The sequence below is a fragment of the Melanaphis sacchari genome, unplaced genomic scaffold (assembly GCF_002803265.2).
Source record: "Melanaphis sacchari strain LSU unplaced genomic scaffold, SCAv2.0 Contig36_pilon_pilon, whole genome shotgun sequence".
Taxonomy (NCBI): Eukaryota; Metazoa; Arthropoda; class Insecta; order Hemiptera; family Aphididae; genus Melanaphis; species Melanaphis sacchari.
The window spans coordinates 42,848-54,969 of NW_020271232.1; the positions used below are offsets into that span (position 1 = coordinate 42,848).

A 12,122-nucleotide genomic window follows, 5' to 3' on the forward strand; every position below is an offset into this window, starting at 1 on the left:
AATTATGTATAGTTTTTTTGATCTTCAACTCGCTAACGTTTGACATGTATTTTCATTAATACGTTTAAAATCGCCACTTTGTGCTCACATCGTCCGCGATCCGACGCAGTCGGATTGCCTACCTGTGAGGTTTAAACGCGTTTAACTGGATTTTCAATGGTGATCGCTTGAGAAATCGAACGCTCGATTCGACTTAAACTTTTTTGCGTACTAAACAGCACAACGCCTTCGACGTCAGGAGGTATGACAATCCGCCGCAGGCGGATTGCCCTGTCAGGAATCGATATTCACTGGACTGATAACTAGACACTTAATTACTTTTTCGGAATGTATTTATTTATTTTCCATGCACAAAAGCACAGGGCAAGCTACGCGGATTGCCCAGTCGAGTAACGACAAGCACCGGGTAATGACTAATAGCTAGACATTTAATTACCATTTCGGAACGTATTTATTTATTTTCCATGCACAAAAGCACAGGGCAAGCTACGGGACAAGGTGTATTACACCTGTGAATTTAATGAAATGACCGACCACTAGACGCTCGAATTAGACTTTTATTATTTACGCGTTTAAAACGACACCGCCAAAGTGTAGAACCACCAAATCAGAGGTACCAACATCTCAAACGTCGTTATCACTGGTTTTGCCTACTAGACTTTTCTAACTGCGGTATTCTTAAGTACTGTCTCCGACCTAGGAAATTCACTTCAAACGATTTTCAGCTACCTAGGGTATTCACTTACAGCGAGTTTCACCGGTGCTAGTAATAAATAATATTAACATCGTTCTTATCAATGCTAAGAAACATAAACATTCACCTCTTAGATAAGGATGGCGGCCATTTTACTATCGAAAATAATAATACCCAAGTCGGCTATTTACTATCTAGTATTTTTATATATCTGTGGCCAAACATAGCTTTAGTTAAATTCTAACGTGAGCACAGATATATACAATAGCTAGATAACTAATTAGCATTACAATTGGAAGTCAACCGCCATATGCGTGGTAGTCAATGTTTACATTAATTATTGCTATCATTTCTTATCACTATATAATATAAAATAAATTTGTTAAGTATGTGTCACAAATTAAATTAATATAATATACTTAAATATAACTTAATTTTATGTATTTCGTGATACGTCTAATTGGTGTAACCACAGATATAATATACAATATTATTGTATTTGTATATAATATGAATATATCTGGGCGTGTAAGATGTAAAAAATATAATATCTTATAATATAAATAATATATTAAAATATCATATAAATTTGTGAACTATAGAAAAGAGATTGAACAACACGTATAACTAGGTAAAAACAATAAGTATTCGATCAACATAATACTATTTAATAAAATATTATAAAAAAAAAAACAAATACATTCTTTTAAAAATGATTGAAACTTTTATACAACTGAATATAATAATAATAACTTTTTTTACAAATTAATACTATTGCCTACACACGAAAATGATAATTGGTTATAAAACAGTATAGTTTTGGTTAGTTTTTGCCTCTTACTAAGAGGATTTAATATATCACTTGAATAAAGTTTTCCATACAAATGCAATATTATACTAAAAAACTTCTTAACTAAAAGTGTTATTAACAACATTTTATTGGGCCTAACAGATAAACAAACACTTTCACAATAACGTGTCTTAAAAATATTATGATCAAGAACAAAATTATTATTGATATGTGCAATTATTTTATTTTCTAAATTTGGTACATTTATATTTTTAAAGTTATCAGTTGGAAACAAAAAGAAATGTTCTGTAGCAAGAATAATTTTGAATGAACAATATGATGAAAAAATTAATCCCCCTTGGTTTTTAATAAACATACATTTTGAATAAATTGGTGGCTGATGATAATTGTGTTCTCTAGAATTTGGACTCATGAGTCATGAGTGATTCAATACAACTGTTGCAATCAATATGAAGTGACACTTTTTTTACTACATAACCTGTTATATAATAGAGTATATTAAATTTGGCATCATTGACAATTAAGTTAGTAGAGTTTAATAATGTACTCCTATTAAGAACTTCTTCATCGATTTCATCAGCATTGTCTATATTACATAAATCTTTTTTTTACTCCATTTAAATTCAAGTAACGCTCCAAATACATCATTATCAAAATTATAACAATTACCATTTGATTTACACTTAATTGCATTTTTCATGAGAATTTATTTTAAAACCACCTGAAATTGTAAAACATTAGGATTATTGTTTGCACCAAATCGTTGTCTAAATCCAGAAAATAAAATTTCAATGTGGTCTTGAGAAAGCTAATAAGATAATAAATATTTAAAGTTTTGATTTTCTTCAAATAATAATTTTGCTATAGAGATAATCGATTTAACAGCTAACGCAAAGCCAATTACAAATGTTTTTTTAGAAGTTGTGTAAATATGACTAATGGTATTATTATTTTTCACCTGCAATGTGAACAAATAATCTACTAGTGGAATAATTACTGATTCTAAATATTCTAGGTTGGAACGAAAAATTGGAGATTTAAAACCTTAAGCAAATGGATTTCTTGAATTTAAGAAATCAAACAGCCGATCGATGTTTTTGCAAAATGTCACAGTTTCATCAACATTGTGAAATCCATCCATATGAATATTTTTCATGAATAACAAAGCATCTGCTGTCGATGAACTCAACGTTTGAACAGCTAATTTAACCTTCATTTTATTTTGGTGCCACATAACATGAGCTTGACTCAATTTATTATCTAACTTTAACGATAAATCTGATTGAACTTTAAACAAATTTTCTATATAGTCCCACCTAACAACTCCTTTATTTGTAATTATTAATTTAGCATTACCTAAAGTATTATGGGCTAACTTTAACATATGATAAGGCTCTGGTACATTAAATACTTTCTCATTAGAAATAGGATGATTTATCCAACTTTTTAAATCGGTATACGAATCTTGAAATTTACAGCCTAATATTTTCATAGAAGAAAAATTTGTGAAAGCACCGTCAAAGGTTATGCCCCAAACTCTCAAACCAGTGTTATGTATAATTAATAAAGCAGATTTTATCAATTCAGCTTGGGTGATAGCATTAATTTTGTTTTGAAAAAAATATTCAATGGGACATTTCCATTTTCCTTTTAAATTTATCAACATGAACACAAATACTTCAGTAGCTGGCATATTATAATACCTTCTAAATCCAATTGGTTACTATAGTCAAAAAAACCGACAAATTTATTAGCTTTTTTGTCCCAAATTATTTGTTTTTTTTTATAGCCATTCCATCTAAAACTATATTACAGTCTTTATCGTCTTTTAGTAATTGTTCGAGAAATGTCAACACTTGTTGTAAAAATCCAGGTTCTTCGTTAATAGAAGATGTCCAGTTTCTAATGGCTGATACATGTGGTAAACTCAAGATTGACCTAAATCAACACAATATAAATATAGTCAACTACAATTATAAATTATATTTCTGTAAAGCATTATAATATGCTATAAGCAAGCAAAAATCTAACCGATAAAATGCATAAGCCTTAGGAGAATAATAATGTAGAGTAAGTGCAAACTCTTTAATGTCTGTGCTATAGCGGCGGCCTTTAGGTTTGCGTCCAATATTTTTTAATTCATGCTTAAAAATTTCAGCTGTTATTCCATCAAATTTATCAAACATAATATCTTCATATTCTGATGATAAAATACCTTTATTTCTTACATTTTTCAAAAAGTCTTTTAATGTTTTTATGGTTTTATTTTGCCTTTGAACTTTTTGTTGTAATAATTTATCTTTCCTTTTGTACCTGGTTGGAGTTCTTCGAGGAGATGGTAAAGATAACTGATTAAAACTATGTTTATATGGTGTTATAATTAGTGGTAATTTTACTGGCGTTGATAAACAGGAATCATTTAAGATCTCAACGTCATCTGGGATAGATTTATTGGTAAATCTTCACTTGATGTATCTATAGAAATAACAAATAATTTACCTATTAGTTGTTGGGCAACTTAATAATTTGTCAAAAATTGTAAGTATTACATTTTCTTTTTTTTTTCTTGCAGTTTGCTGGAAAAACATTTAATAGGCAACAATGTAGAATGAACTGAAAATTGAAAAATTGATGGTATAGCATCATTTTTTAAAGTTAATTTATAACTTTCTCCGGGATTTTCGTAAAAGTCGAATTGCTTAAAATGATCACTACACAAACGACTTCCAAAATTTGGCTCAAATCCTTTGCGACCAATAGCTTTCAACTAGTTGTAATTTTTCAGCATCACTCAATGGAAATCTAAAAACAATAGGATTAAAATAATATAGGTAGCGTAAATGACTTTTTTATTTGACCCCGATTTTGCTCGATTGGTACAGCGATGAGCTGAACAAGTAGTCGGCATCTTTAAGTTGTTAAGTATTAATTATTAATATTATTAATAATTATAATAATAATTTATTATACGGAAACAGTACCTATATGATAATAAATTTGAATTGATAAAATGATAACAAACAAAAACATTGACTACCACGCACTTAGATAATATACACTGGATAGAGCTATGATTTAAAATCTTGAAGTATAGCAACTTTACTGGGCCCCGAAGTCCTAACTGCGCATGCTCAATACAGCCAAAACTGTTTGTAAATTGTGATAAGGTTATCTAAGGACATGGAAATAATCAGTAATCTGAGTAATCATACTTTCTTACCCCGTCCCGCGCGTTCTATTTCATTTCTGGAGCATGCGCAATACCTACATCGGGGGCCGGGGCCGAATTGGTAGGCTTCAAACACGGACTACGAGTGATATACGATATAGCTCTATCCAGTGTATATTATCCAAGACCACGTATATGGCTTTGGCTTCTTAATAATAGTGCGTCAGATATCATCAGTTAGCTATCTAGTTATTGTATATAATATCTGTGAACGTGAGGAAGCAGCAATCCCGATCAACGATCAACTATTTGTGTAATACTGTATTTGTTATGCATGAAATATCGTTTTACCGGTGTCCGGTACTCACTACTCAGTAGTCGGTGCCTATTTAATATCTTTCAACGTTGAGATTTGATGTTTCAGGTTCTAGTGTCGTTTTCTGTTAAAAAGTACAAACCGAGATGACTTTATTTTTATTCCTAATATCATAAATTTTGAATCGCATGACATAATTGGCATTTTTTTTTTTTTTATGTGTGTTTTTACGCAGGTTCAATGTATTTATTTCGTGCTAGGTGTACATAATATAAATACATTGATTTCGAAATGAAAGATAAAAAACTTAAGGTAAGCATCGTGTTAATAACTATAATACTCATAAAAAATGTATTCTACCTGTAACTATGTATTGTAGGGTCTACAAATCGATCCGACGCTATATCGATCCAATGTATGGCGTCTTGCGGTTTACAGTCGAATTTCTATTGTGATTATGCAGTACGTCTTCAATACTCTGATTCCAGACCACCAAGCTCAGGAAGTGTTCATATCGCCAGGCCTTCTAAATAATGACGATACTAGTGTTGGCTATTCCGTGACTGATATCCTAGGTGGATTCCTCCGTTGGGACGCTCAATATTTCCATCACATCTATCGATATGGTTATACTTATGAAAATACGTTGGCTTTTTTTCCCCTATATCCTTATGTCTTATGGCTGTTAACTGCAATTTTTTCTGGTCATCCAAACACTATGTTTCTCATTGCAGGAGTTGTCTTCAATAATTTAATTTTCGTTTTCACTGCATTGGTGTTATTCAATTTGACTTTACGCATACATAAAAACGTAGAAATGGCATATAATTCAACAGTCCTATTTTGTTTTAACCCTGCTAGTGTTTTCTTCTCGGCTCCTTATTCAGAGTCACTGTTTGTGTTTACAGTGTTTTATGGTATGTATCATATAGCGTGTGAAAATATTTGGAAGTCATCATTATTATTTGGTTTCTCTGTATTGAACAGGTCCAACGGACTTCTCAATGTTGGCTTTTTATTATATTATATGATTCGATCAGCCGTCATAAAAAGAAAAATATCATTCAAATGTCTTATTGGTGTATGTTTTGTTTTTGCATGTTTCGGTTTGTTTCAGGTATACGGGTACTATAAATTCTGTACTCTGCAAGAACACACATTAGATCCCAATGTTATTGATTATGCAATTACAAATAACCTAATAATGCCAAACAACATTAGTGTCCCATTGTGGTGTGGAGTACGTATACCATACTCTTATGTTCAAGAAAAATACTGGAAAAATATTGGTTTCTTAAGTTATTTCCAATTCAAACAAATTCCAAATTTTTTGTTGGCTTCACCTTGTATTTTTTTACTGTTAAAATATGGTTTTGAATATTTTTATAATAATAATATAATTTATTTAGGTCTTAGAAAACGAGATAGACCAGATTTTGTATATGTTGTCCATTCAACATTTTTAACCATTTTTTGTTTGTTTTGTATACACGTTCAAGTGACTACCAGAATGTTGGCATCTTCAAGTCCAGTTTTTTATTGGGCTTGTTCAAATTATTACAAGTTTCCACTAAATTTCAATAAAATTACTTATAACCGTATAATATACAATTTTAAATCCAAATTGGTGACATTGTACTTTTTTACATATTTTATAGTTGGCACTGCGCTTTTTGTGAACTTTTTACCATTCACTTAGTACACAAATTTTAATATAAATTAATATTAAATTTAATTATTAATCGTAATTTATAAGTGTTTGTTTTATGAAAAAAAAATATATCTTATAATATGACCAAAAAAAGCAAACTGTGAAAGTAATTTAAGTATACAACTATAATTTATTTAATTGAATGTTATATTTAAAAAAAAATTAATGTTATAACTCAAATTATAGTATTTTAATTGGTAGTAATATATATATATATATATATTATGTTTACCATTGTTACTTATTTTTAGAATATATTTTTATTAAGTTCTTGTTTGTTCAAATTTAAAATAGATATTTATGTATAATTTATGTTGAAACAATGAAGACTTAAATAACAAGACTGAACTATTAATTGAGAATTTATAACTTCGTAAGACTGTATCTGTAGAAAGAATTCATATTGTTTAAAATACAATTAGATTCAAAAATAGTTTCTGTATTTTAGATTAATTTAACATTAAAATATTTTTGCATAAATTTAGTAGTTATTTTTTGAGCTAAAATAATTAATTCTAATTGTATTATACCTGGTTAGAATAGTATATAGATAAAATAAACAAAAATGAAGTTTTAATTAAATTTGAATGATTCAATCTTAGTTACAATTATTTTTCATATTAATATTTAAAAATATGCTGTGCTAAACTTAACACATAAGTCAAAATGTTTGATTGAAAATAATATTATCCAGAGCAATTATGTCTTTACTAAAGATTATTTTAATTTTTGATGACTGATAACTAGACATTTAATTACCATTTAGGAATGTATTTATTTATTTTCCATACACAAAAGCACAGGGCAAGCTACGAGACAAGGTGTGTTACACCTGTGAATTTAATGAAATGATCGACCACTAGACGCTCGAATTGGACTGTTATATACTTTTATTATTATTTACGCGATTAAAACGACACCGCCAAAATGTAGAACCACCAAATCAGAGGTACCAACCAACGTCTCAAATTTCGTTATCACTGGTTTCGTCTACTAGTCTTTTCTAACTGCGGAATTCTAAAGTTCTGAGTCCGACCTAGGAAATTCTGAATTCACTTCAAACGATTTTCAGCTACCAAGGGTATTCACATACAGCGAGTTTCACCGGTGCTAGTTTATTATATAAAATATCCACCTTAATGGTGATTTTAGTTCATGATAACACTTATCGTGGATTTGAAATCATTTTAAATGATACGAAAAAACATATATTTATTATTTTTAAATTAAAAGAACTTACTGCCCTTCCGGGTTATAGCTTATAAATTTTAATACGTTGCATAATATTTACGTTTTACGACTTCGCGATAATATTCAACACTCAAATAATAAGGTATTATGGTGTTGTTTTATTTATAACTTATTTAATCTAAATGAGTGCTGTTCGTAAAAATCGAATCATTATCAACTGTTAAAACCGAACGAAGTATTAAAATTATATTTCATAATGATATCTAAAAAATTAATTAACAAATTATTCGGAAACCGTAGTTCGTTGTACATAAAAAACCAAGTGTGTTATTCTTCAATAGAGGTATGATATAATAATAATGTTATTTCAATTAACCAATTGATTTTTTTAAAATTAAGGTTTATTAATATTTTTGCAACTACTCAATTATACTAAACAATTAAAAATATTGATTCTTTTTACTTGGCTAGGTAAACTTGAAACATTTGTTCAGTATTGTTAGTTTTTTCTAACTTATTAGTAGGCAGTAGTACCTACAAATTACAATATTATTATATCATTATATGCGAGAAATTTATTTACATTTATCAATATTTTTAGACTTACCCAATGATTAGGTAGGTATTCCAAAATTTAAAACCTTCACATTTTTTGAAATTTTGTAAGCCATAAACTTTACTGACCTTGTATAAAATTGTTAAATTGTTAATTTTATGCTATACAAAATTCATAAATAGGTAAATCCTAAAAATTAAAATGTTATTTAATTGTAATTAATTGATTATTTATTGATATTATAATATACTTACTATACTTTTATCGTAACATAAATTATCAAATCAATTTAATAGTTTATTTAAAAGAACTATTTATATGTATTAAATTTAATTCACATTTTTATTTACAGAAGCAAAACAAAATTAAAGTTAATAATATTGAAATTAATTATTTAAAAGTTGGAAATGGTCCACAGACCTTGTTATTATTGCCAGGAGCATTAGGTAGTTTACCTAGGTTATATTAAGTATTATACAGTTAATTTTCAAAACTACAATAATATTATACATCATGCATAAGTAATAAACTTTATGTTATTTAGGTTCAATATTTACTGATTTTAAGCCACAAATTGAAACTCTTAATCGTGAAAAATATACAATAGTTGCATGGGATCCACCCGGTTATGGTTTTAGTCGACCACCAGACAGAAACTATTCACCAGGATTTTTTTATCATGACGCTGACTATGCCATTTCACTTATGAAAGTATTTACATTTTTGTATTTGCATTCTTAATATTTTTCTAATCTAAATGATGTTGGTCTTCTTAGTCATTGCAAATCAATAAATATTCACTATTGGGTTGGAGTGATGGTGGCATCACTGCACTTATAATGGCATCCAAGGCTGTGGATAGAGTGGAAAAACTTATAATTTGGGGTAGCAATGCGTATGTTACTGAAAAAGATATTGAATTGTATGAGAAAATACGTGATATACAAAATTGGTCTCCTCGCATGAAACAGCCATTTGTTGAATTGTATGGCGAAAAGTATTTTTCTAATACTTGGAATGCTTGGGTGGATTCTTTTCAAATAATACTTAAAGAAAATGGAGGGGACATTTGTCGAGAAGCATTACCTAAGATCAGTGCACCTACTCTCATTTTGCATGGGGCTCAAGACCCTATAGTGCCCATGGAACATCCTGTTTATTTACACAAAAAAATTAAATTTGGATCGTAAGTTTATAATATTACTTAAAAAATATTAGCTTTTATTAGAAAACGACTTCATAATTATTATAATTTTAAAATTTTTGCATTTTATTATTATCATATTATTCAGTTCAATAAAGAGTATTTACAACAATTAACAACATAATATAAAATGATAAATTGATTAATTATTGTTGAATTTTTATATGATTATATGATTACAAATAATAATAATATTAAAGAAATAACTAAGGAGAGCAGTGACACTAAAAATTGAACTAAAGAAAACTAAAACATTTAAGAATTTAAACATCCTACATATGTGTACTAAGTTGATTTCTAAAATAGTGTTTTAATTAGATACCTATATCTAAAGACAATAATTGATTGTACTCAATCTAATTCCTTTAATATTTTGAGGTAAAAACAGTATTATACATCTATATAATTTTGTGCCTAGACTTTCCCCCTTCATATTTGTACCACTATCATAGGCGTGACTAGACTTCATTTACAGAGGCAGCATATTAACTAAACGGCCCAAATTTTTTTTTTTATATTCAAATTTTCCTTAACAATCAAAATAATTAAATGGTCTAGACTCTTGATCATAAAATTATTTGGGATAAGTGTTATTAATATAATAATTATTAGAAAATTATTTTATAAAACTATTTATAAAACTAAGCCATTTATTATATTATTAATATAACACAGGAGTGCAGGACATTAAAAATTTACAAGGAATATATTTATACAATATGCATATACACATATAACATATATATTATTATTAAAGAGCAAGTCTTCTTTTTTGTGAAAAAGTTTTAAATTCATCAATAATGTCATCTATATCTATGTCAGATACTAATTTTTGCTCAATGAATAAAAATAGCAATGCGTTAAATCGCTCTTGTCCCATAGTGCTTCTTAATTTATTTTTTATAATAGCTAATTTAGCTGCCTCTATTAATTTAATTTTTTTTTTTTATTTTGATCTTTAGCAGCTCCTCCCAATTGTTTTTTATTATTTTTAAAAACATCCATGATACGGCTATACGAGTATACGAGTATACGAGTATAATGATTACAATAAATTTATAACTTTAAAGTTTAAATTACATTAATACTACTCAGCGAAATAAATAACAGAAATACTAAATAATATTATTATGTATGAGCATGAAACAATATTATACGTGTGTGCGATGCGTGTTTCAGTGTTTGTCGCGGACATAAAATATTATATCTGTGTCCTGTGGTGTTTGTTAATTCTATCGAAAATATTATACATAGGAATTTTCAATATACCTCTATTAATGCATTCTAATAATTTTATTTTTACACACATTACGATTAGTCTTATTTTTATATCTATACGCTCAAACCTGAATTCCTCGGAAGAAGTAATGCGCAACAGTCCACTCCGGCCCACTGGGTCATTGGTTAACAATATAATATGAACTGATTACAGTTTACGATTCTTTATATTAGAATAATATGTTAATATGTTATAGTTATATACAAATATTGCATTTTAGCAAGGGAAAACAATATAAAATACTCAATTGAAATAATATTATAATATTTTCATTTCTAAATTAAGTGCAAATCATCGACCTTTTTAGATATTACAGAGCGGCCGGCTGCTCTGCTGCCCCCGTAGTCACGCCTATGACCACTATGACCACCGCTGATATATACCTAACAAATATTGTTTCCGTTGTTGCAGGCTTAAAATCTATCCGGAAGGTAAACATAACATTCATCTAAGGTATGCCGAACTGTTCAATTCAGAAGTTGACGATTTCTTAGCCAAAAACTAGTGAACAATATAATTCAAGACTTATCGAAATAATTAATAATCTTAGTTCAAAAATAAAATAAAAATAGTGTCAATTATTACAACCATTGCGGACTGGTTATTAGTCTCTCTAGATAAAAACGCAGTTGTGAACATCGCGAAGAGGTGAAAACATGATCGCGGCAGCACGTGCGGCGCTGCTGAAATCTCCGCAGCAACTGACGTTACGACAAAGTGTGGCGTTACAAGGGCGAGCAACGCCAACGTGGTTTTGTCGGTTGCCCGCCGACGCATAGTGGTGCGGTGATGAAAGAAGCTGACGGCGCGAAACCGCTACGGCGGCCGCGGCCGAAACGCTGTCTGTGCGATTGCGCTTTTGCGACGCCGTTGACGTTCGTTCTTCGCACCCGTCACTCGATGCTGTGCCGATGCGCGTGGCCGCCGACGAGTTGCCGAAATCAAACTCGTGCGGCCGGACAGGCCGCCGGCCCGAAAGCAAAGGTCTCGGTGGGCGGGGGCCTGGTGGCCGTTGCCAGTTACGACGCCTGCCGCGCGGACGCCGGGCGTCTGGTCGTGGAGATCAACCCAAACAGGGATGGGTTCACGAGGACGACTGGACGTCCGGCGAGTGCGGGCCGCCAAGTGCCCGTTCTGCTGCGTCACCATGGAAGCTGTGCCGGGCGACGTCCGGAGGTCGAGCGGGTACGC

The 12,122-nt window shown here is 30.2% G+C and overlaps 3 protein-coding genes across 3 annotated transcripts in view; all 3 read left to right on the top strand.

The window, feature by feature from the left end:
• The first annotated feature begins 4,832 nt into the window (after window positions 1–4,832).
• On the top strand, window positions 4,833–6,724 carry LOC112597055 (GPI mannosyltransferase 2-like). The gene is made up of 3 exons (XM_025342962.1): window positions 4,833–5,124; window positions 5,226–5,302; window positions 5,370–6,724. The coding sequence occupies exons 2-3, from the start codon at window positions 5,282–5,284 to the stop codon at window positions 6,687–6,689; spliced, it is 1,341 nt and encodes a 446-aa protein (XP_025198747.1). The 5' UTR covers window positions 4,833–5,124; window positions 5,226–5,281; the 3' UTR covers window positions 6,690–6,724.
• Window positions 6,725–7,428: 704 nt separating this feature from the next.
• LOC112596924 (valacyclovir hydrolase) lies at window positions 7,429–11,518 on the top strand. The gene is made up of 5 exons (XM_025342796.1): window positions 7,429–8,235; window positions 8,801–8,894; window positions 8,993–9,159; window positions 9,225–9,634; window positions 11,343–11,518. Exons 1-5 carry the CDS (start codon window positions 8,149–8,151, stop codon window positions 11,434–11,436), a joined length of 852 nt encoding a protein of 283 aa, XP_025198581.1. The 5' UTR covers window positions 7,429–8,148; the 3' UTR covers window positions 11,437–11,518.
• A 69-nt stretch (window positions 11,519–11,587) lies between these two features.
• The window catches only part of LOC112597027, a 5,256-nt gene continuing 4,721 nt past the window's right edge, over window positions 11,588–12,122 (top strand). The window contains 2 exon segments of the mRNA XM_025342936.1: window positions 11,588–11,687; window positions 11,739–12,116. Of these exon segments, the coding sequence (XP_025198721.1) occupies window positions 11,588–11,687; window positions 11,739–12,116 (478 nt within the window).